Source organism: Cervus canadensis, chromosome 9, assembly GCF_019320065.1.
Source record: "Cervus canadensis isolate Bull #8, Minnesota chromosome 9, ASM1932006v1, whole genome shotgun sequence".
Taxonomy (NCBI): Eukaryota; Metazoa; Chordata; class Mammalia; order Artiodactyla; family Cervidae; genus Cervus; species Cervus canadensis.
The window spans coordinates 64,122,476-64,147,836 of record NC_057394.1 but is presented as its reverse complement, the minus strand read 5'-3'; the positions used below and the strand labels follow the sequence as shown (position 1 = coordinate 64,147,836).

At 48.8% G+C, this 25,361-nt stretch overlaps 2 protein-coding genes across 2 annotated transcripts in view; one reads left to right on the top strand and one right to left on the bottom strand.

The window, feature by feature from the left end:
• Nucleotides 1-25,361, bottom strand: part of CBY2 (chibby family member 2) — a 127,624-nt gene that overhangs the window by 69,700 nt on the left and 32,563 nt on the right. The gene's annotated exons all lie outside the window — the stretch shown is intronic.
• The window catches only part of ERICH6B (glutamate rich 6B), a 50,014-nt gene continuing 30,952 nt past the window's right edge, over nt 6,300-25,361 (top strand). Inside the window, exon 1 of the mRNA XM_043478379.1 lies at nt 6,300-6,636. Within this exon, the coding sequence (XP_043334314.1) occupies nt 6,300-6,636 (337 nt within the window). The remainder of the gene's footprint in view (nt 6,637-25,361) is intronic.

Here is a 25,361-nt window from a genome sequence, read left to right as displayed (position 1 = left end):
TCATAGGAAGTTGGTACTATTACTGTTCCTATTCTACAGATGAGGAAACTAAGTCACAGGAGAGGTAAGAACCTCAGTCAAAATCATACAGCTTGTAACTGGCCAAGCTGGGCTTTAACCCCAGGAAACTGAGCCCCAATCCCAACCTTCTCTTTCTCAAGGTGAGTTTTCAATCTTGCTTACCTTCCTCTTTCCATTCTCACACAGACCTCTCCTCTCCTGATGGTCTAGAGCAGGTACCTCAGAAGCAATGTTGAATTACTGACCAGGGACTTGGCCAAGTCACAGAGCTGCACCCCCCTGCTGGAGCCAGGGGAGGGGTGGTGGTTGGACCCAGAGGGCATGGAACCTGGGGCGAGGCAGGTCAAGCAAGGGAACCCAGGCCCCTCGTGAGACCCTGTGGAGGGGCCAGAGGGCACTCAGAGTCACTGGGGCAGGGCCATCATGTGCCCTCCGTGTCAGGAAGGAGGGGGAGCCTTCCTTCCTTTTGAGATGTGAAAGCAGGAGATGGTGGTGACAAAGGACTGCCTTTGGTGCTGAGAAGCCAGGGGTCAAATGAGGTCCCTGGGCTGCTTCCCCGGAGGGGCCAGGAGGAGGCATGAGGAAAGGACCGCTGTGCTGGCCAAGCCGTCAGAGCAGGACCTTGTTGTTGTTCATTCGCTCAGTTGTGTCTGACTCTTTGCAACCCCATGGATGGCAGCACACCAGGCTGCCTTGTTCTTCACCATCTCCCAGAGCCTGCTCAAACTCATGTCCACTAAGTCAGTGATGCCATCCAACCATCTCCTCCTCTGTCACCCACTTCTCCTCTTGCCCCCAATCAGAACCTTAGATTTCCTGATCTTCACCCAGGGCATCACAGAGGGCCCCAGGAGGTGGACAGAGCCCGGTCCTTACGGCACAGCTGGTTTCCTGCCCTACTGCAAGGCCGGCCCTCTGACCACACTTGGTTTCCAAAGCATGAAGCCTTTCAGCATGTCAGTTGGGCCCCAGCCCCAGTGAGAGGGACAAAGAACAACTCAGGAGCAGCCACCTCCTCCAACCACAGAAACCAGACGAGAGACCTTGCTGAGCCCACAACCGGAACACAGAGCCCTTCCTAGGCCATCATCTGGGAGCCAGAGGCTGTCACTCATCTTCCTCTTTCAGTCTAGTCATCCAACCAGCCCTGTAAAGACAGAGTGCTCCGTCTTGTCGCTTTATTTTAGTTACTTGTGTCTTCCTCTTTATTTCAAGTAAGACTATTTCAGGAGTCCTGGCCTTAGCCCCTCAGAATGACAGATGAGATCCAAAGAAAACCTCACCATAGGGAATTCAGGTGGCCTCTGACTCACAGCGCGATGTGGAAGGGGTCACACAAACAGAAATCTACAAGACTGTGGTTCCATGTTGACCTCCGACATCAAGTGTTCCCCTCTTCACTAAATAAGCACATTCCTCAGTAAGGATACTGGGCAAAGCACAGAGCACATTATTACAGCTTTTCTTTGATCATCCATGCCTTCATTCAGCAGGGACCACTGACTAGCAACCATGTGCCCAAAACGCCATGCTGGGGGCGGGCCTGCAGCCGTGAGCTGTCCAAGCGCTGTACCCTCTGCCACCAAACGGCCTCCAGTTGAAGGCCCCACCCCTCACCCGCCAGAAAGATCAAGCCAAGGAGGGCAGTGTGAGAAAGAGTAGACCTCTCGGGAGCTTTTGTTTTCCTGCTTTTGATGGAGACGTGACTCTATTTTCTGATAGAGACAGAGAACTAGGCTTTCCTACCAGAAAACAACAGGACACAGGCAATGATAAGCCTGCCTGGGAATCAAGGTAGCGACGTGGACAGAAGCAGAAAAGGAGATGCGTCCCAATCAGAGAGGGCAGCCTTCACTCCACATCACTGTCCCTGCAAGGGGAAGCCAGCCCAGGGTCCCTGAGACACCTTTTTCCAGGACAAGCCAGAACCCCTAACTTTTGGTGAATTTTGCCAATTCTAAATATCTGTTCTAAGTTTTTTTTAATTATTTAACTTGAATAAAATAAGTCTGGCAGCCTCCTTTGATTGAGGCAACCTTTTTGTAAAGCTGATCTAGGGAAGAACAAGCTATAATCGGCTGATTATAAGTAGCTCTTATAAAGTCGATGTATTGTGTTGTGGCCACAGAAATTAACCCGCAATCGCTCAGAAACCGGGGTCAAAATGAGTCAAGATCTAAATCCCAAGTCAAAACCGAGATGTCTGTCTCAGACACTGGATGTCTGGTTGCCATTACCATCTATTTCTGCCCGACAGCTTTTATTACAAATTTCTAGGAGAATTAAAGGGACAGTGTCGAGAATGCAGTTTCTTTTCTGACCTTTGGAATGAGATTGTAGCTGACTGGCGCGTTTTTTACAAGGCCTGATGAGAAAACAGAGACAGAAGACTCTTAACCATGCGTGACAGCGTGCTGTTGATAAACGCCTTCTGGGCTGTCCAGGGGACTGGCTGATTTTGATCTTTTATTTAAGCAGCTAAAAAACATGAACGTCAGGAGGGTCTCCGAAGTGCAAGAAGGCCTTTGATGGAGTGGCTGGTGCCTGGGTGTGCGCCTTCACCTCTCCCAGGGCTCGGCTGGGACAGAACCCCATCTCCGTGGGCTCTCACGGTCCTCCCACCCCTTCCTTGTCCCTGTGGTTTACAGGCCTCAGGAGCAAGCAGGAGTTCTACCTGGACAGCTAACCCTTAATGCAGCTTCTACATCATAACGGGTGATGCATTTAGGTTGTACATCAAAATAAGGCTGGAGAGGCTCCTTTAAAACAGAAGAGGCTCCCAGAGACAGAGATATAAACCCCAAAGCTTTCCCACAGCTCAGCCTTTGCTGCAAAGGCAACATCCTCCACGGTCACCGCCTCAAAAAGCAGTTGAGATAGCCTACGTGAAAGAACGTGCACACAGGCCTGTAAAGTGATGGAGAGAGAGCAAGTCAACTGCAGGGCAAGCTCCCAGGCTCTACTTCCTGTCTGGCGAGTGGCCGCAAGAACCCTCCTGCCCCAGAGTCACTTTAATCACACTGCCTTCAAGGTCACCACCCAACACAAGATGCTCAATATGGGTGTTAAAGTCCGCCACCCTGGCTCTCTCTGGACTTTTCCTGCCTTGTCACCCCCGCCAGGGCAGGTCCAGTTACTCCCCACCTTCCCACCCTTTAAACCATCAAGCGATCCACCATCCATCAAGCTATTTCTCCTTCTCCTCGGATCTCACCATCAGTTCTTTTCCGGATTTACATTTTATGAAGCTGCCTGTCACAGGCTGGGTTCTCTGGAAATAGAGGGTAAGATGTAAACTGTTGAGAGGCAGCTGGGCTGAGATGCTAAATGTGTCTTTGGGACCAACCCCTGAGAAAGGACCAGCAGGGATACAGGAAAGACTAAGGGGGACAGTGCCATGGAGCAGGCTTGGCAACCCTGACCCAACTGGAGGAAGCGGGGTGGGGGGCAGAGGGGCCTGAGATCTCTCAGAGGTGTCCCGCCTGGACTTTTACACCCCCGCCTTGTTTCATCACCAGATGCAGCCACCCCCACGAAGGGAGTGGCTTCTGGAAGGTGGCCCCCAGCAGCTGAGGCAGACCTTAAAGGAGCTGGGGGCTGGGGGGCTGGCTGCTGACTAACTACCCCACAGCCGGGCAGCTTGTCCTTCCTGGAAAAGAGGTCTGGGCAGCGCTCCTCTATATGTTCCCCACCCCGCCTCCAGGCTAATCCTATGGGAATCCAGTAACCCAGGGGCTCTAGCAACCCTAGGGGTGCACAAATATGGCCCATTATTGATATCAGCCCCGGTTCTTGGACTCTCTATTTTTTGAATTATTTATTGTATTTGGTTGCCCTGGGTCTCCGTGGCCGCGTGTGGGCTTTCTCTGGGTTTGGCAAGTGAGGACTACTCTCCAGGTGCGGCGCAAGGGCCTCTCCATGGGGTGGTTCCTCCTGTTGGGGAGCAGGCACGCTAGAACGCAGGCTCAGTAGTTGTGGCCCCCAGGCTTAGCCGCCTCTCAGCATGCGGAATCTTTCTGGACCAGGGATGGAACCCGGGCCCCCTGCATTGGCAGGTGGATCCTTAACCACTGGACCACCACGGAAGTCCTGGATTCTTTAATCAATAGCAGTTGATGAGGCCAGACAAGAAATCCAGGCAAGGCTTTACTGAGACTTGTGCTGCAGCTAGTACTAGGGAGCCAAAGCAAGTAACAGGTGCCCTTGCAGTCCCCTGAGATGGGGGCAAGTTGGTCCCTTAAATGGGGTGAGGGTGGGAGTCGATCAATGGGCCCAGTTGGAGGGGTGACTTGCATGGTCTGCCTACCCCGGCATCTCAGAAGTGGAAGGTAGGTTTTAGCCTTCCATTCTCTCTCTGTTCATCATTTGCCCCAATTGCACACGCTTGCAGTTATTTTTAGTCCCTTATGGTTTCTTTGTATTCTGTTCCAGGAGACGTTTTTCCAAGTACAAGCACTGCACTAAAAGGCCCCAGGTCCAGCCTGTCTCACTAGGAATGTCTCTGCACATCACACCCCTCACCTCAGGCATCATGTTGCACGTATGCTAGAGAGTTAGCCTCATGATCTCATCTGCCTGGTTCCCTAGAAGAGAGCTTCCCAATCAGATATCTGGGGAAAGCCAGGCAAAGAAATTTCTCTCTAAAGTCCTTAGAACAGACAGGAAGATTTGGGGTCTGTTACCTGCAGCTTATCCCGTTGTGCAGGGTAATTATTAACATTTTTAAAATTTGGGGATGCCCTGCTCTAGAGACATCTATTCTTAGTCCTTCATTCAGTCACTGATCATTTACTTTGGGGACCTTTTATTATTCATCAGGCACTGAGCCAACTGTTGGAGAGAGAGTGGGGAACAGGCCACACAAGGTCACTGTCATTGAAACACTTAGGGTCTAGTGGAAAAGAAAGGCTGAACAAGTACGCATGGGAACAGAACCATAAATAGAAATAGGGTAAGTGCTCTACGAGAGAATAACAGGGTGGGAGAGTCAAGAAGGAACTGTAAGAGAGATCAGAGAGACTGGCCAGCCCTGGGAGCCCTGGAGTGGGGTTCGCGTTTTATTCTCAGTGCAAGAGAAAGCAATCGGGGGACTGTGAAGCTATGGGTGTCCTGATGTGGTTAATATTTTCCCAAGAACACTCCTGGTGGAGAATGACTATAGGGCAGCAGCGCTAGTGACAGGAAAGCCAGTTAAGAGCGTGTAGCAATAACCCAGACTAGAGATGGTGCGGTTAGCTGCGAGCAGTCACGGCGGATCAGAGAAGAGAGGAAGGATCTGAAATAGATTTGCAAACAAGAATCAGTCCTTCCTGGGACTTCTCTGGTGGTCCAGTGGTTCAGACCCCGTGCTTTCAATGCAGGAGATGGGGGTTCGATCCGTGGTTGGAAAATGAAGACCTACATGCCACGTGGCACAGTCAAAGATAAGAACAAAATGTTTTTTTAAAAGAAATACTTCTTAAAAAGGAGAATTAATCCTTCCTACCCTCAAGAAGTTTACATTCTGTTGGAAAGACAGACGTAGAAACTGTTTAATATAGCAAAATCATTACTTTCATGGAAATATAGAAGGTATCGATGGAGCCTAGGGTGGAACATGGAAGACCCCCTGGGGAGATGTAGGTGCTCACAGTTATGTTAAATCTGGGGAGTAAAAATAAGCATTTGCTGAGTAAACTGACTTTGCCAAGGGGGTGGTGCTTCCAGCAGAGGTTGGAAGATGTGCCTGGGAGACGTCCAACCACAGGGACCTTCACGGGCCAAGGCCCCACCCACGGTGTCTAGACCACCCTGCCTGCACCTCTTCCATCGTGCTTGTCACCGTGTATGGAAGTCTGTGTTTGACTGTCTGTCTTTCTCCCCAGTTTGAAACTCCTGGGAGACAAGTCTGTGTTCTGATTATTGTAACAATAAGTATTTCTTAATGAATAAGCAAAAGTCTTCTAATGATGGCGCCACTAAACACCAATCACTCCCTCAGTTTCCGGCCCTCCTGGTTGACTTCAGGTCATTTCAAAGGCGATGCCTTCAGCTGTGGTCTCTCTCCAAGCAGCTCCCAGAGGGTAAACCCTCTGTCTCCTCTCTCTGTGACTTTTCATGGCCACCAGGTACTGATCTACACTCTCCCAGGGCCATCCCAAGACCACTGAATGAAATAAGCACACAATCTGCAGTAGGTCATTACTGACTAACGGGTTTTTATTCCTTCCTTGTTGCCAGGATGATGAAGTAGTGACTGCCTGCTGCAGAAGGCTTTCACCTGCTAAATGCCTCCCAGCATGTCTGCTGAAAATCTTGAGCCATCAGGAACACCACCTCCTCACCCTTCCACAACTTTCCACCAAGACACGCAGACCTTCTCCTCGATGGAAGAAGGTACCAAGGGAGATGAGCAGAGTTTAATGGAAGGACTTTTACTTTCTGAAGAGGATGAGACTCCGGAGAAAGACCAGTACCTGGAGAGGGAGGCAAATTACCTGAAAGGAAACAAGTATCAGTTTGAACAGGATTATCTGAAGGGCCATGAGAATCTGCAGAAGAAAGAGCTCCTGGAAGGGAAAATATTTCTGTATGAGAAGTTTCTGGAAGCAGGTGAGTATCTGGGGAGGACGTCCCGTAGATGGCGGTTCTAGCTCATTACAAGGCCCGGGAAAAAAGAGAACAGGCTTGAGTTACAGCCAAAGTGCAAATGATCAGTGCTACTCACCACACTGACAGCCTCATGAATCATTTTTGATCAACCTACTCATGACTTCAATAGCTGTGCCCCCAAGCCCTGAGCCTACCAAGCAGACAGGGAGACCTGATGATCCAACGGGAAGCCTCTGTTCATAAAAAGCAAAACCAGACAAACAGAACACACCCCCTAATTTGTATCTTTTCCTTTTCTTGTTGCACAAGTAATACATGTGCATGGTGGACGTTTGAGAAACCATATACAAGTAAAAAGAAAAAAGCAACAGCAAAAATCCGTCTTATTCAGGGTCTTCCCCAGTGGTCCACTGCTTAAGATTCCACACCTCCACTGAAGGGGCCATGGGTTCAATCCCTAGTTGGAGAACTAATAGGCCACATGCTGTGTGGCCCAAAAAAAATTTTTTTTAATTTCTGAAAAATTCACTCCCATCCAGAGATGATAATCACTTTTGTACCTTGATTATGTCCTCCCCAGACACTGTATAGTGCTTGTAACCTGCCCTTTAAGGCACATTTATTTCTATATCATGTGCTGTGCTTAATCACTTAGTTGTGTTCAACTCTTTGTGACCCCATGGATGTAGCCCACCAGGCTTCTCTGTCCATGGGGATTCTCCAGGCAAAAATACTGGAGTGGGTTGCCATGCCCTCCTCCAGGGGATCTTCCCAGCCACAGGATTGAACCCAGGTCTCCTGCATTGCAGGCAGATTCTTTACCATCAGAGGCACCAGGGAAGCCCAAGAATACTGGAGTGGGTAGCCTATCCCTTCTCCAAGGGATCTTCCCGACCCAGGAATCAAACTGGGGTCTCCCGCACTGCAAGCGGATTCTTTACCAGCTGAGCTACCAGGGAAGCCCCTTCTATATCATAATTACATATCAATATTACATATTTACAGGAGTATCATTTCATGCTTTCGATTTTCTACAAACCATTTTATTGGCTACATCACCTTGTATTATGTTTTAAACCGTAATTTTTTTTGGCCCCACTGTACGACTTGAAGGATCTTAGTTCCCTGACCAGGGGCTGAACCCACATCCTTGGCAGTGAAAGCCCCGAATCCTGACCACTGGACTGCTAGGGACTTCCCCAAACCATAATATTTGTAATTGGCTTCCTATTATTAATCATTTATTGCTTCTGTTTTCTGTTACCTTTCAAAACAGCATGCTGATAAATATCCTTATAGCTAAATTTTATTAATGAGCTCTAATTATTTTCTAGAACACATTTCCATAATGTGTTACGAAGTCAACAAAGACTCGGATGCTTCCCTGGGTGCCCATTCAGGCCCTGGAAGGCGGCATCTTACCCTGCTGGTGGGTACTTAACTTTGGAGTGGTTTCTCTTATCCTAAGGCTCACATTTTCACCATGTTGTTTCTGCAATTGGCAACTTTTCCTCAAGTTGGGTTTTATCATTTGGCAGTGGTCTTCTTGTGCTATTGCTCCAAGTGGGTAACACGCATTTATTCACAGGCCACACAGTGTCTTCCCCTGATGTTATGACTGCATGGCCATATCCAACCAGAAACAGAAAGTTAAAAATCCAGGTCATCTGCATCACCTTAATGCTGACCTAGAAATAGAACTATTTTCTGGAACAAGCAAGCATCTCAGGCAGCTTGAATTTTTAAACCCCAATCTGACTGCACACAGCCCACATCCTAAAAGCTGGGTGGTTTCGGCAGCCACACAGGTGTTTCACTGTTACATCCTCTCCATCAAATCATGGCAGATGTATCATCCTGTCAATACATTTGTACGGCCCTCACCAGTTTAGTTAGCACACTGGAGAGGTCATTCCTCTTGCTGGGAAATTCTCTTTTCCGTGTGTCTGCACCACTGAGCTCCCTCTCAGAATCCTAACAGCCCTGTTCTGCAAGTACCAAGAGTAATTCTAATACTGAAAAACAGCATTCAAGCCATTTCTTTTGCACAGTATGAATCAAGCATTCTTCACATGTCCCCGCTACGTGTCGGACCTTTGTAAATATATTACCCACCAGCGTAGGACAAATAGAATGCTGTCAAGTGAATGGAACAGTATATAAAGCAAAAGCTTTGAAAATAAATGCCCTGCTAGCAAATATTGGCGAGGCACTGAAAAAAAAAAAAAGCTGTAGAATACTAAAATGCCTTTAAAGGCACATGCAAGCATGTCTTAGTCTATGAAAACTCAGGGTACCAAGCCAGACTACAAAACAGATTAAGTTAAAAGGGTTTACAAGAGGATCTTTAATTTTCGAAAGAATTTACATCAAGATTTCTTTATGTAGAATTTCTTCCCAATACCTTAAAGATGTAACTGTTTATCCTTTGTTTTGAAACTCAGTGTCAAACAAGAGTGCTTTCCTGGCTCATAACAGATGTTTAGTAAATGCAAATTGGATCAAGTTCAATTTCATTCATTTCACAAAGCCAGGTGTATATATAGACACACACATACACAAACACATTTTTTTCTTTTTGTTGTTGTTGTTTTCATTTTGATTTTTAATTTTTATGGTGGAGTATAGTTGATTTACAATGTTGTGTTAGTTTCAGGTATACTGCAAGGTGGATCAGTTATACATACACGTATGTCCACTCTTTTTTAGATTCTTTTCCATATAAGCCATAACAGAGTATTGAGTTCCATGTGCTATCCAGTAGATCCTTATTAGTTAACTATTTTATATATAGTAGTTTGTATATGTCAATCCCAATCACTCGTATTTATTTTTAAAAACAGCATTGTGAATTAATCAATGTCTATAAAATGAACCCACAATGACAAAGAGGCTTCCATATCACTGGTTAATGGATGGATTATTAGAGGTTAGTGGTGAAGCACTGTCATGAGACAGATTCTGATACCTCATCTGGCCTCAGAAGGAGAGAATGCCATGATCCACTAGTGATGTCTGCCACAGCATCAGGAGAGAGGGAAGGAGCCTGATGTCATTTATTAATTTGGTGGCAGATGTGAACCTGTCACAAAGAGCACTTTTTTCTTCCTCTCTCAAGAGCTTGACTGCATAGGTGTGAACACCAGTTCTCTCCCATTTATCTTGCATGAGTTTGGACAAGTCACTTAACTGCTCTTAGTTTTCTTAGCTGTAAATTAGGGATAACACTGAAAGTCGCTCAGTCATGTCCGACTCTTTGTAAACCCACAGACTGTAGCCCGCCAGGCTCCTCTGTCCATGGAATTCTCCAGGCAAGAATACCAGAGTAGGTAACCTATCCCTTCTCCAGGGGATATTCCCAACCCAGGGATCAAACCCAAGTCTCCCGCATTGTAGGCAGATTCTTTACCATCTGAGCTACCAGGAAAGCCCAAGAACACTGCAGTGGGTAGCCTATCCCTTCTCCAGCAGATCTTCGTGACCCAGGGATTCAACCAGGGTCTCCTGGATTGCAGGAGGATTCTTTACCAGCTGAGCTACCAGGAAGGCCCTTCGGGATAACACTAGCCCTACCTTATGTGAAGATTAAAGGGGTTAAATTATGTAAAGCATTATGAGCTATGCCAGGCATATAGCATTTTAAGCGCTATATAGCATATAGCATATAACCTATGTAAGTGTTAGCTATTATTATTATATATTATCATTCCCTTTACTACTGACTTGTGAAGGGTAGGTAACATCCCCTGGCCACATTGCTCTCTTTTGTAAAATGGACATAGAAAGACAAGACAAGATGCAATGAACTAGGGTGTGGAAGGAATCTATGCCCCCACCCAACTACTCTGCAGGCAGATCAATTTCACAGACTCTCATTGCCCTGGACCAATCAGTATAGCGTCAGACCAACGACCCCCATCCCCTCTCTTCTTTAAAGGGATGATTTTCTCCATGGTTTGTGAGAAAATCCAATAAAATTGGATGAGCAAATTGAATATCAATGCAGCACCAACTGTCACTGAATAATCAATAGTCACGTGTGACGGATCTCCCCGGATTTGAACCGGGAGGTTCCAAATCACTTTTGTGAAGCGTGGGTGTGAACCCAGGGGTGTCAGAGTTAGAAGATCCAGCACAAGGGTGGGCCTTGGACCTTGGGCATGGTGATTACCCGTTCCAGGTTTCCCTTTTACCATGTGAAAAAATACACTGTGACTGTGGCAATGTTCTTTCATTTCCATTCTGAAAATGCTTTGAAAGCACTCCCACACCACACACTTGTCAGGTGTAAAAAGGCACGTCTGATCTCACAAGGTGCAGGAAGGTTCTAGAAGGAAGAAATACAATCTACATTTCTGACATGCTCTCACAGAACAGGAAACCACCCCACAACGCGGTCCCTTTTGTTTATTTAGAACCTAAGACCTTCCTATGATATGCTCCTCTGTCCATGGGATTCTCCAGGCAAGAACACTGGAGTGGGTTGCCATGCCCTCCTCCAGGGGATCTTCCCAACCCTGGGATGGACCCCAAGTCTCTCACATCTCCTGCATTGATGGGCAGGTTCTTTACCACTAGCGCCACCTGGGAAGTCCTTCCTAAAGATGAACTCTGCTCTGTGGCAAATGATGCTGTAGAGATGTCACAGTATACTGATTCATAATGTTTCTACTTAATGACCTTTTGAGACACGCAATCCACGGGATTTGATTTTCTTGCCCCTTGCTAGCTCCTCTTTGGCGGCTGTGAATGCTGTTTGACTTAAGTGCTATAATTTGGTTGCTGTTTCCAAGTGAGAGTTGGCATCCCAGGGACCATTTCTAAATGGGGAACCTAGCAATTCTGTGTATTTAAAAAGAAAGGCTTGAGATATCCTGATAAGGCAGAGACAGGGGAGGCAGACAACCTGTCAAGCAGCAAAGTTCACAAATACGCCAGAGCTTCCCAGTCAGGGTGCCTTGAGTCGGCCACTACTGGGGAGAGATGCTGGGTGCCCAGTTCCCCCAGCCTCCACACTGCTCCCGTACAAACAGCACCATTTTCTATGCCTGTCTTGTCCTGAAGGTTAGGAATACAGTCCACTGACATAGAGTGTATAGTGTACATTTCAGTCTTGGTTTCCATCAAGTCTTCACTCTTTACCACCCTCCTCCCGGTACAAATGAGGAACCTGGAGTCTGAGAGAGGGTATGTGACTTCTCCAAGGTCACGGAAAATAACTAAAAGGGTCAAGAGACGCTTCCAAGCCTTCTCTTTCTCTTCTAATCACTTCTCTTTTTTCCTTTCTTCCCTCCTTTCATCCTTTGTTTCTGCTTTTTAATAAATTATATGCATATTTTAATTTGAGAGGAGTAACATAAAATGAAGCAAAATCTACTTTTGTTCATTTTCCACTGGAAAATTTGAAAAGTAGAAAGACATCACCCAACCCCCCAACATCCGAATATAAGTAAGGCTGATTCACATTTTAGCAATTTTTATTCTGTCCCTCCTGCGCTCATTTTTGGCATGTTTGATGGTGTTGGTGGTCCGTGTTTTGTCTTGTTTTTACCATTTCAAATACGCTGTATATACAAGCTTGTATTTTACTTTTGTTACTTGGTATTGTGACCTTCACATTTGCCCATATTGCTTAATGTTTGTAGCCATCACATTATTTTTTAGTATTTATTTATTATTGTTATTTATTTTGGCAGTGTCAGGTCACAGCTGTGTCATGCAGGATCGCCCATTGTGGCAGTCTTCTCCAGTTTGGCAGGTGGTGTGGGATCTTAGCCCCCCGGCCAGGGATCGAACCCACACCCCCTGTACTAGAAGGGGGGCTCTTAACCCCTGGACCACCAGGGAAGTCCCTGTAGACGTCATTTTAATAGCCAAGTAATATTCCTCAATAATAGTCTCTCATGGGTAAACTATGGACAAGTGTTGAATATTTAAGTTTCACTTTCAAATTTTCTGATTCTCATTTCTTTACACTTCCACTCTGCCATCCTCTATTACTAGAACTGATGCTCTATTTTATCCCAATTGTACCTGAAATTCTTGATGTCATATCATTCAAACCCAATAGTCAGGTGATTAAATGACACAAATAGAGTTTGTAAAATTAAATATCATTTTTAAAATATTTATGTCCTCTGAACCTCAGCCTCTCTCCTGTATAGAAAAAATATCCTTCCTCCTATGACAGAGGGGGGACTCTGTGATAACCCAAAAGATTAACAAAGCAAATTTGAATGTCCCAAATCCACAATTTCATGAAAATTACCTTCTTGAGTTATAATTTTATAAAAATTTTAACCTCTAAAGGAAACAAGAGAGAGAACACCAAAAAAAAAAGCAAAAATAGAAAAATTCTGTAAATCAGGGCTTCTCCACCTCAAACCCAGCATCACATAATTAATGAAAGGCTTTTTAACAGAAAGAAAGTTTCTTTTCTTCCCCTAACATTGTCTTTCTGTTCTTTTTTCCAACAGACTTAAAGGCTCATTCTTCACAAACCCTGCCTGGTCTTAAAGCAAGGTAAAAGTTTTTTGGTGGGTTTTGTTTTTTTTTTTCCGATAAATCAGGGTGAAAATTCATGCTGAGGGCTGATGCTTCGTAGCCTTTGAAATCCCAAAGACTGAGAGCAGGGGTGAGAGTGGGTAGGGGTGCAGGGAGCAGGACCTCCGAGAAGGAGGGGTTCAGGGGCGGTCTCCTAGAAGTCACACACAGAGGATCTCCCAATACTATTTCCCTTTGCCATTCAAGCCATTCACAAGCTGAGAGACAAGCCCCAGGATCCAGAGCCCTGGGCACCCAGAACTATGGAAAAAGCAGGGGCCAGCTGAGTCTAGAAAGGAGGTTAGCGTGGGGAAAGACGGCCAAGGGCCCTGGGCATCGCTCGTAGTGAAGAGGTGAACACTGCAAGGAAGTTGCCATCTTCCTCGCTCAGGCGTATTCCAAGCTCCAAATGATCGTGCAGTGAGTATTCATGGAACTCCTGCCACAGGGCTTGACCCAGGCTGGATGGTTACTGCGAGAGCCGCGGACAGAAGCCTCTCTGTGCTGCTCTGCAGACACCCCCGTGGGGCAGGGGACACACGAGCTCTGGCTCAGGCTTCGTCCCCTACATCCGCCCCAAAGGATGACTGGGGGAAGGCGGTCGCTGACCTCCAGTGGGAAAGTGGGTTGACACTAGATACAAAGAAGCACGAGGCTGGCTGGGTTACGCTGAGAAGCAGGAGTGAAACCTGCTCTACTGTGCAGGGAAGACACAGGCTATAACTTGAGGACCCGGGGCTCCGTACAGGGGCACCCCTCCACCCGGTGAGGTCAGCTCCCCACTCCCACCCTCCACCAGCCCCTCTGGATCATGCTTCACGCTTTCAGAGGCTCAGCATCTGCCAGGACCACCCCACTACGCCAGTCCACATAGGGAGTGCTTTCCGGAATCCCCTCCACTTCAGCCATTGACACTCACAGAGAAGCAAGCAACGTGATGCTGAAGGGGCCTGACGGTGAAGTGACTGGTCAGGCTGTGAGAGAGAACAGGGACCCCAGAGTCCGGCTGCCTGGGTGTGAATCTCAGCTGCTCCACCCAGCCAGCTGTGTGCTGCAGGGCAGCCGCTTCATCTTCTGCCTTGGTGTTCCCATCTGTAAAATGGGGACAGGAAGAGTTTCTGCTTCCCCGGGGCTCAGTTGTGTCCGAATCTTTGCGACCTCACAGACTGCAGCATGCCAGGGATCCTTTGTCCAGGGGATTTCCCAGGCAAGAATACTGGAGTGGGTTGCCATTTCCTCCTCCAGGGGATCTTCCCGACCCAGGGATCGAACCTGAGTCTCTTGGGTCTACCTGCATTGGCAGGCAGATTCTTTGCCATTGTGCAACCTGGGTGGGGGGGGGTGGTGCTGTGGTGAGGATTAAACAAGTACTAACTCATGGGGTGTAGTAAGGGCTGGGGGTCACTGTTAGCCTTCATTCTGCTCCCCAAGAGTTACCACGTAGAAACTTAACACGTGTAGAGCAAGGAGCAGGATTCCTGGTCAGCTCTGTTCCCAAAACAAGCACCTGTCCAATCTTTCAGCCGCATTGCTGCGGCCTGTGCTTCTGTTCCCGGGCCGGCGGGGAGCCCCAGGCCTCCCCTGGGTCTGCCCCCAGGCAGTTCAGTTTGGCTCCCCAGGGCTAAGGCTCAGCCTGGCGTGCTCAGAGAGGCCCTGGATTTTCCTCACCCAACGCTGCTGAGACCGAAATCTCCAGATACCCCTTTGGGCAAGAAGTGTCCCACAGATATGTGTTTGCTAAGGTCAGCGGGGAGGGGGCACAGACTCAGCTCATGTGTTTCCTGGGTTCCTCCTAAGCAGAAAAGCACCCGCCCCCAGCCCACGCACTCTGCACGCCTGCCGTGAGGTGCCCGGGCACACACCAGGCCCCGTCCCCGCTGTGACGCAGCTGCAGAAGCAGATGTGGAATCTGGGACCAGGGGCTCCTCCCTGCATCCCTGCATTGCTGATAAAGCAGGGCGCTGGTGTTTGGCAATGCAGTCTGGTTTCCCAGGTGCTAAGGTCACAGCAGAGCCCTGGCAGGCGCCCCAGAGGACCCTGCATCGTCCCAGCCCTGGGCAGGCGTGGCAAGGATGGCAAGTGCACGTGAGAATGATCATGACCAGGGCAGCTCTCTGTGACCTCAGGCACAATCCTGCTGCTTGTCGGCCGGCCGCTTTGGCTTCTCAAGGTCTGTCCACGAGGACTTGTACTCTCTCCTTGAACCCCGGCAACATCCCACCAGCAGGATAAGACACTGAGCTCAGAGAAGCCCCTGACGCAGCCTCGAGGCCCGGAGCAGGGCAAGACGTGACACCTGCCGGAAAAGCTCGCCCTGCTCCACTAGTTCTTGACCCCTGTGGTCACTTGACTAAAACCCGAGCATCTTGCCGCTTGCCCCCGGGGTGCCCTAGTAGCGTACCCTGAGAACGCAGCCACTCTGCCCGGGGCCCGCGGGCCAGCACAGACCCGCCCCCAGGCCCCGAGAGGTGGCACAAATCCGCCCGTAACGCCCACAGATGCTGAAGGGAGAATGGTGTTCCCGTGGTGACTTTCCTGCATCAGGGAACCCTGAGCCAACAGGAGACCAGCCCATCGCGTGAAGGGCCGTTGAACTTCTTACTTTGCCTCTAAAAACAACACTGCCTCTAAGAGCCAGCACTGCCCACTCTCATTTCTGTCCTCACCTATGGAGATCTGGGCTTCCCTGGTGGCTCAGACGGTAAAATCATCTGCTCGCAATGCTGGAGACCCTGGTTTGATCCCTGGGTTGGGAAGATCCCCTGGAGAAGGAAATGGCAGCCCACTCCAGTATTCTTGCCTGGAAAATGCCATGGATGGAGGGTCCGTGGGATCACAAAGAGTCGGACACGACTGAGCGACTTCACTTTCACTTTCTTTTATGGAGATCTGGTGCAGGGCAGGGAGGTATGATTATCTAAAAGGTGTGAAACACTGGGGTACGGGCGTCTTTTTGAATTACGGTTTTCACCATTTGATTACCATGCATAAAGCAGGTAACTAGTGGGAAGCTGCTCTGTAACACAAGGAGCCCAGCCTGGACTCTGAGTCTAGCGGGAGGGGTGGGGTGGGGGGAGTTCAAGAGGGAGGTGATACATGTATACTTACGGCTGAGTCACGATGTTGGACGGCAGAAACCAACGCAACATAGTAAGGCAATTATCCTCCAATTTTAAAAAAAAATGGTGTGGAAACCAAGGCACGGAGAAGTTAAGGGGCTTACCCAAGGTTACTGCACTCTACTCAAAAGAGCCAAGACTCCAACCCGGACCAGCCGACGCCAACGTCTACGTTCTTTCTGCCGTCCATAGTCACTGCCCCCCTTATCAGCTGGGCATCTCCCTCTCTCCTGTCTCTGCCAACGGGGCCAGTCGACATGATGTGACTTCAGGGTCAAAAGCCCCTCTCATCCCTCTGAAGTGGTTTCTTGCCTACTTAGCAGAGATTCTTGAGGAAGGACACAGTGCGGGGCAGGGTGCTGGGGCACCTTTTTGATCCCGAGCTCCCAGGTAGCAGGGTCTGCGCCTCACACCCGAGGGCCTGTCCTCGGGCCCTGCAAAACCTTCCCTGAAAATGGCGGTGTGTGCAGCGGGTGGGCTGGCGGGCACAGACCCCAGTGCTTGACTTGACGCACTGCTCCGCTCGGCCTGAGGCAGCGTGAGGCGGGAAAGGCGACTGGAATGAGCAGGGTGGTGAGCCGGCAGAGGCAGAGAATGTTCTGGAAGGTTGGACTGTCCATTACGGAAGCCTTACCTGCTGGCCTTTGAAGGCGTCCACAGATCCTTTCGCTCTAAGTGAAGCAGCAGCTGGCACCCAGAATGGCCCACAGGCCTATTTTCCACCCCCTTGTGATGGTCCTGGGATGGGTGGAAGTCTGCGGGGGCCAGGGAGCAGCTGCCACCATCCGAGCCAACCTGCAGGCAGTAGCCGTGGGGTTTCTAACCCGGCGCCTGCCTGGAGGTGGACCCTCTGTGGCTGGCATCCCTCGGGTGACCACCTTCTTCACTGCCCCTCCTCCCATCCCCTGAATCTGCCAGCAGCAGGCCTCTTCTCGAGGACACAATGCCATCTACATCGTTTGTGAGGCATGAGGGAGAGTTTCCGACCTCCCAGGACCAGAGTACACAGACACACTGGATTTATGAAAGCAAGATGGGTAAGGGACCCCGCCCCCCACACCCACCTCGAGGCCAGGCTCCGGGGGTGCTGGGGAGACGTGGCCTTGCAAGTGTCCCATGGAGGTGGAACAACGATGCTGGAGCATCACCTGTCAGATTAATGATGCATACTGCTTCCTGGGTCATCCTGTCCCTGTGACCCTCCCTTCCCTTCATCCTGGACCCCCCTCAGAGAAAGAGCATCAGCAGAGTGCTAAGACAAATACCTTCTCCCATCTCCCCCTGCCCCTTCATTAGTTTTCCTGCTCTTGTTCCACATGAACACAGGCCCTATTTCCCATGGGGACACAGGCCATTTCCTTCCCAGATTACAAGCCGGTTCCCTGGGGACAGAGCCCATCTCTAAATAATCACGTGGTGACAGGACTGGGACCCACCCCAGAATCTCCGTCTGAATGTGCGGTCAAAGCCAGCCCTGGTTCAGAACAAGCCAAGACCATGCATAGCAAGAATTTGTGTGGCCACAATTAGGAGACACTCAAGAGACAGTTTGGCAAGATTGCACTAAGGATCTTAATTCTCAGCCCAGTTAAGCCCAAAGGCCCTTTGCCCTAGGATCCTGGGAATGCACCCCTGAATGGCATCTTCTCTCGCCATGATTAATAATTTAAACCCAGCCTTAGTGAGATTGATCCATCACAGATTCACACATTAGTTTCACATCTGTAGTCATGGCAGCGGTGAATTAGATTCCCGACCGGCACCTCGCTTCCCTGCCCCCATCCATGCCTGCTCGATTTTGTAGCTCAAATGTGGCTTAAATGAAATTAGGAGCCAGAAACCCTATGAGGTTGAGAAGGGAGCAGCAGAGGTGAGCCCACACAAGCCAGGAGTTCCCGGGTGCTGGCTGCCAGCATGATGGGGAGCATTTAACAGGCTAAGTCGGTGCATGTGGGGTTTGTGTCAGGGTTTGTGCTCCAGTGGAGCCCCGAAAACTGGAACCATTTCAGAGTCAGTAAGCGTGATGGCTGGGAAAAAAAAAATCTGAGCACTTATCTAAATATTCATAAGTAGGATCCTGGAAGTCATTTACTGGGTAATCGCCTGTAAAGTGCCAATGCTAAGCTTGAAAGGAGGTAGGGTAGGAAAAGGAGATAGTGGGAGGCTGAGGTGGGGGAGGGGGGGCACCAGAGCCTGTTCACTCCACTGGGCACCTTCCTTCAGAGAGAGGCCCTCTGGAAATCAATGTCTCATTTGCCATATTCATTCATGATCCTTTTGGTCTCCAGGCTTAATTACAGAGCCAGTCACGTCTGGATCTAATTTCGGTTTTAAGTGCTCTGTGTATTTGGACTGTAGGGGCATGTTTTCTAGCCATGTCTCTTTCCACCATTGAGTTCCTTTTTGATGACACCGCATGACGTGTGGGATCTTAGTTTCCTCAACCAGGGATGGAACTGGGGTGCCCCCTGCAGTGAGGTGTGGCGTCTTAACCACTGGACCACCAGGGAAGTCCCTAGCATGTGTTTAGTGTTTAGCACAAGTCTGACCACCCACAGCAATACCTACTGATCAGATCCTCTGATGCTGGTGGCCTGGACCGAAGGTGTGGACAGTGTTGAGCCTCTAAGCCAGGGTCAAGGTCACACCCCGGGCTCCTGCAGAGATATGAGGGGTGGTGGCTATAGCTGAGATTGGAACACAAGGAAAAGTAAGCAATTTCCTAAAATTTATGAAGCTTTTTCTTTTCCCTTCTGCCCATGGTTTACAATCAATCTTTTGGAGAGTGTTAAAATAGTAACTGGATAGATTTTACTGGCAATAGCTACATGATTGTGTCTGGCCAGTGGAAAGGGGCAAAGAGACTCATTAAGAGGCTTCTCTGAAAGAGTGAAGAGTGAAAAGGAAGTGATGGGGAGTGGGGTGAAGGGGAACCCCAGAAGTATGGAGCTCCAAACAGGAGGTCAAATCTAGTTAGGAGAAGGTGGAGGAAAGTGACACAGGGAAGATACTCCGTGTGTGATGGGGACGTACCCCCGCCATGAAGACAAGCTAGTCCCCCTGCAGCTGGAGGACAGAACACTAAGGGTTCCTGAGCATGGCAGATGCAAAAAAGAATCTGATTAGCCCAGGGCAAAAGCCACCCATCCACTACTTGGAGAAACACAACTGAGGCTAAAGCAACTCAAAGTGCTGATTTTGTGAGGGGGCAGAGGGTCCCCAGGGGTGAGCGGAGGTGAGTGCAGGCGTTGGAGGTGATGGTGCTCAGAGTCCAGGACTGGGCATCCCCAGCACCGCTGCCTGTAAAGATGCAGATTCCCAGGCTTTCTTAACACAATCCCTGCCTGCATCCTTAACAAGATCCCCAGAGGATTCTCAGCACAAGAGTGCTGGAGAACCAGCAAACCTCTAGGGTAGAATGGATTTCATGGATGCTAGATTCCTACTTTTAAAGCCTTTTTTTTATTATGGGACTACTCTACCCCATACTGTCCATGGAATTGAAACTCACCATTCAAAAAACTAAGGTCATGGCATCCAGTCCCATCAGTTCAGTCACTCAGTCGTGTCCGATTCTTTGCGACCCCATGAGTCGCAGCATGCCAGGCCTCCCTGTCCATCACCAGCTCCAGGAGTTTACTCAAACTCATGTCCATTGAGTCGGTGATACCATCCAGCCATCTCATCCTCTGTCATCCCCTTCTCCTCCTGCCCTCAATCCCTCCCAGCATCAGGGTCTTTTCCAATGAGTCAACTCTTCACATGAGGTGGCCAAAGTATTGGAGTTTCAGCTTCAGCATCAGTCCTTCCAATGAACACCCAGGACTGATCTCCTTTAGGATAGACTGGTTGGATCTCCTTGCAGTCCAGGGGACTCTCAAGAGTCTTCTCCAACACCACAGTTCAAAAGCATCAATTTTTCGGCGCTCAGCTTTCTTCACAGTCCAACTCTCACATGGGGAGACAATGGAAATAGGGACAGACTTTATTTTCTATGGCTCCAAAATCACTGCTGACAGTGACTACAGCCTGAAATTAAACGACACTTGCTCCTTGGAAGGAAAGCTGTGACAAACCTAGACAGTGTATTAAAAAGAGACATCATTTTTCCAACATAGGTTTTTATAGTCAAAGCTATGGTTTTTCCAGTAGTCATGTATGGATGTGAGATTTGGACCATAAAGAAGGCTGAGCACTGAAGAATTGATGCTTTCAAATTGTGGTGTTGGAGAAGATTCTTGAGAGTCCCCTGGAAAGCAAGAAGATCAAACCAGTCAATCCTATAGGAAACCAACCCTGAATATTCATGGGAAGGACTGATGCTGAAGCTGAAGCTCCAATCCTTTAGCCACTTCATGAGAAGAGCTGACTCATTGGAAAAGACATTGATGCTGGGAAAGACTCAAGAAGGAGATGGGGGTAGCAGAGGATGAGATAGTTGGATGGCATCACTGATTCAATGGACGTGAATCTGAGCAACTTCTGGGAGACAGTGGAGGACAGAGGAGCCTGGCAATGCTACAGTCCCAGGGTCATAGAGTCAGACAGGACTTAGTGACTGAACAACAAATTCAACCCCAGGCACCAGAGACAGCATTTTACATGGACTCTATAAACAACACTTTGAAACAAACATGGAGGTATAACACCCAGATAAATAAATCCTTGAAACCTATTACTACAGAGAGTGGCAGGTCTGACACGGAAGGAATGCTAAAGGTACCAGAAATGCCTCATGGCTTGGGTGATGAAGCAGGCTGGAGGAGGACCGGAACAACTATTAATGGCCCCAGGTGTCTACACTGCCAAGCACAGAGCAGGGTCATAAACAAAGTATACCAGAAATTCTAACACAGAGTATTATATCCCCGCTGGTAGAAATCCTCAAAACTTGGTGCACCCCACACACACAATAAGCGCCTATAAATATTTGTTACATGCTTGTGAAACTGCTGTTGAGTCCTCATCAGACTCCAGATCAGATATGATGATGAGAGGGTGCACCCTTCCCTCAAGAGACGGTCTTGGTAGGCAAGGAGCTGTATGCAGACATTCGCACACATGGAGAACAGTATATGATCCACCTGGGCCAAAGATTGAGAGCAAAATGACCAGGAGGAGCCAGCACAGGATCAGTAAGAACCGATCAAGGACTTCCCTGGTGGTCCAGTGGTTAATAATCTGCCGGCTAATGCAGGGGACACAGGTTCTATCCCTGGTCCGGGAAGACCCCACATGCTGAGGAGCAATGAAGTCCGTGAGCCACAACTACTGCAGCCTGCCCGCCTAGAACCCGTGCTCTGCAACAAGAGAAGCCACCGCCACGAGAAGCCCGCACAAGGCCACAGAGTGAGGCCCACGCCAGCCGAGACTACAGTAAAGCCCGTGTAGCAACAAAGACGCCCTGCAACCCTAAATAAACAAATACTTGAAGAAAAAAGAATAGATCAAGTGACGCTGGCTCTTACATCACTTTTTGACAAGGTTATTAAATCAGGACCTGTGATAAAGCAGGAGGCCTGAGTTCCAAAACACGTTTCATTTTCAGAGCCTTCCTGATGTTCCTATAGACCAGATGGGCAAACACCAGGTGGAAGCATCATGATCAGAACAGCATGATCACTGTGGAATAACCATCCGAAGAATCTGTTCAAGGATCAAGTCCACCCATTTTCCAGTTGGGAGTCACGGGGCTCCGGCCAGCACAATATTTTATCATAGATTCGGATACAGATGTAGGAAGAATACTGATATCTGTACATGACTGGACGCGGTTGAGTCATGATGATAATGTGACCAAATTCTGAAAGATCTTGACAGCCAGAAACACCAGATCAGGACTGGCTAAATAAAATAGAATGCTCATTTAGATTAGACCCTGCTTGTAGGCCCACAAATACAGGATGGAGGAGGACAAGGGGGGAAAGCCCTGTCTGCTCTAGATGATTTACTCAACCACAGGCTCCATAAGTCAACAGGATTCCTGATGTGACGGCCAGAAGGTTGATATAACCAGAAACAACTACAAGGTTATGTAGAGGGAGATGAGTCCCGCTCCAGCCTGTACCACAAGAGTAGCCCCAGGGCGCTGTTCACTTAGAAGGATTCCACCCTCTATGGGGACCAGAAGTGGACTAGCTGGGACTCAGAGGAGAAGCTGGTATGAGGCTCACCTGGAGATAACATCGCACAGAGAACTGCTGAAGCAAATGAGGGCGTTAAGTCTGGAAGACCCGTGAGTCTGAGACATAGTAAGTGCCGTCAAATATCTGATAAGCTGGCACACAAAACGAGAAAACGAGACCTGGCCTCCCCATCTGCACAGAAGGGCTAGAACAAGGCAGCTTGTGAAAATTGGTTAAGAAAAGAAAATGGGTCCCAACAGCCAGAGCCGTGCACGGTAGAATGCATGTTCGTAGTAGTCAGAGAACTATTTCCCTGGTGGCTCAGACGGTAAAGCATCTGCCTACAATGCGGGAGACCCGGGTTCGATCCCTGGATTGGGAAGATCCTCTGGAGAAGGAAATGGCAACCCACTCCAGTATTCTTGCCTGGAGAATCCCCTGGACGGAGGAGCCTGGTAGGCTACAGTCCATGGGGTCTCAAAGAGTCAGACACAACTGAGCGACTTCACTTTCCCTTTTCAGTAATCAGAGAGCTCTCTCTCTATGGAGGGCTCAGTCTTAGCTGATGGGCTGGCAGCATGGATCTGCCCTCGTCAGGCAGGCTTTGCATCCATAGACAAGATCCGTGTCCACAGACGGCTCAAATCCTAATGCTCCTGTGAACAGGGAAGCAGAGGTGGGTGCAACTTGCCTCTGCTTTCCTATCATGGGCCTGCTCCTCTCTGCTATTGGGAATGGAATGGAATGTAGTGTGTGTGTGTGTGTGTGCATGTGCAGAGTAGGAAGAAGGGCAGGTAGGGGTCAGGGGAGCAAAAAGGAGCCGGGATAACAAAATTCTAGAAAACATTGGCTCAGATGGTAATGAATCCACCTGCAATGCAGAAGACCTGGGTTCAATCCCTAGGTCAGGAAGATCCCCTGGAGAAGGAAATGTCTACCCATTCCAGTATTCTTGCCTGGGAAATCCCATGGACAGAGGAGCCTAGCAGGCTATAGTTCATGGGGTTGCAGACTCAGATATGACTGAGCAAGTAACACTTTCACTTTTCAACCAAGAACTTTAGGAAAGTTCTCAAAAACTACAGTTGCCTCTTGTGACGTAACTCATCTGTACTAGCCAGGCCCCCGGGCCTCCCCACTGGCCCTCATTCTGCTCCTCTCTGGGAGCTCTTGACCACAGAACACCAGAGACACCCACTTCCTACAGCGACAGGTGTACCTGTAGGTGTAGGTTATAAGCCTACACGGCCTGGAAGCCACTTGGCTCTGTGGTTCCTATAGAAGGAGGACTCTCCCTGAGGTCTCCCCAGCCGTCCTGTCTGTCCTGGGGACCAGACAAGAAGAGGGCCTGCATTTCCCAGCCACAGTTTACTGCAGCCCCAGAGTAAGTCAGCAAAGCTAAGAGGAGGATATGGACAGAGGAAGCATCCAGTATATACCAGCAGTGGCCTCCAACCCAAGTTTTCTCCTCTGTGGATCAACTTTGGGTGCTAAGAAAGAACCTCAGACCCTAACTGTCCAATACGAATCCACTGAAACGTATAAGGTTAAAACTGCCAATGGCCATCATCTTCTGTCTTTTAACAGTACTTTCAACATCAAGATCTCCAGGAGAGGAAGAGTCAACGACGACTCTAGCCACCTTCAAGTCCGAGTCACAAGGTATCATTGTAACTTTATAACTTTACGATGATTTTAAATGACTCGTGGAAGCTTCAGGTCCATCCATGAGATGGTGAGAAGCACAGAATTAGCATGCCCCATGCCAAAGAGCGTCCTCGAGTGATCATTTTAGACTAGGGCAGCCTTCATGAAGGTCAGTGGGCCAAAGCCTTATTTCTAGAACTTGATGTCAAGGCTCAGGGAAGAAACTTGACCAAAGGGTAAAATGCTTTTAATTGTGAGTTAAAATTGAGCTTTGAAAGGGGAGGAAATACTATTTACCACCAGAGTTAGAAAGGAAGATAATGGATTACCCATACCCAATTTATTCCATGACATCTACTGTGTATCTACTGTGTATGAAATTATATTTATTGTACACCTACTGTGTACTCGGCAGTAGTATGTCCATCTTCACATGGACAAAGCTATCCTCCCCTCTCAGAACTTAAACTCTATTGGGAAAGATGAACCGTGAACCAAAGGAGGGGAATCAATGTGTGCTGAGCATAAGCTACCACTCCAACTGCTGAAAATCACAGGAGCCTCTTATCCTAGAATATGCAGTCTCCGCCCTGGTTTCTCTAGACATTTAAGGGTGAAGAGTTCACCATTCCACCTCCTATTAATCATTTTTCCTATTTGTTTTTAGCCTTTGTTCCCACTGAAGAACCACAAATGGCAAGAAATGGTGAGTCCCACATAACCTAACCAAAGACTCCTGCTCCCTGCAGAGGGTCTGGGAATGGTCCCCCCCGGGGGGGCAGGTGCCTTGCCGGTCTGGCCCGTGCTGAATCCTAGAGAGAATCGAGGGACGTGCTGGGCACACAGTCCACGAACCTGGATGTGCTTCCCTGTCCTTAACTGAAGAAGGGAGATAGAAACAGAAAGAGAGTCTTGGGAGTGAGAAAGAAGGACCTGGGAACAGTCCAGAAGTCCATCTCTCCACTCAAGGTCTGTATCGGGACACCCACATTTCAAGAGGGGCCAGCCAGTCAATTACTGGCTTCTCTGAAGTCTGGGCAGCAGGGCTTAGCTGGGATGCATGGGTCCCTCCAGACAGACTCTTTCCATGGCACCTCGGCAGGGAATGAATCGGAGCCCCTCAAATGGTACCCTTAGAGCCTAAGTCAGTTTTTATTAAAGTAGGGGATAGCTGAATCCTCTGAGGGAGAAGGACAGGGGAAAAGGTTGGGTTTTGGTGGCAGAATTCCAACATGTACACATCGCTCCACCAAAGTCCTACAATTAACCAGACCTATTCTATGGTTTGGAGGCGGGCATGACAACCCACTCCGGT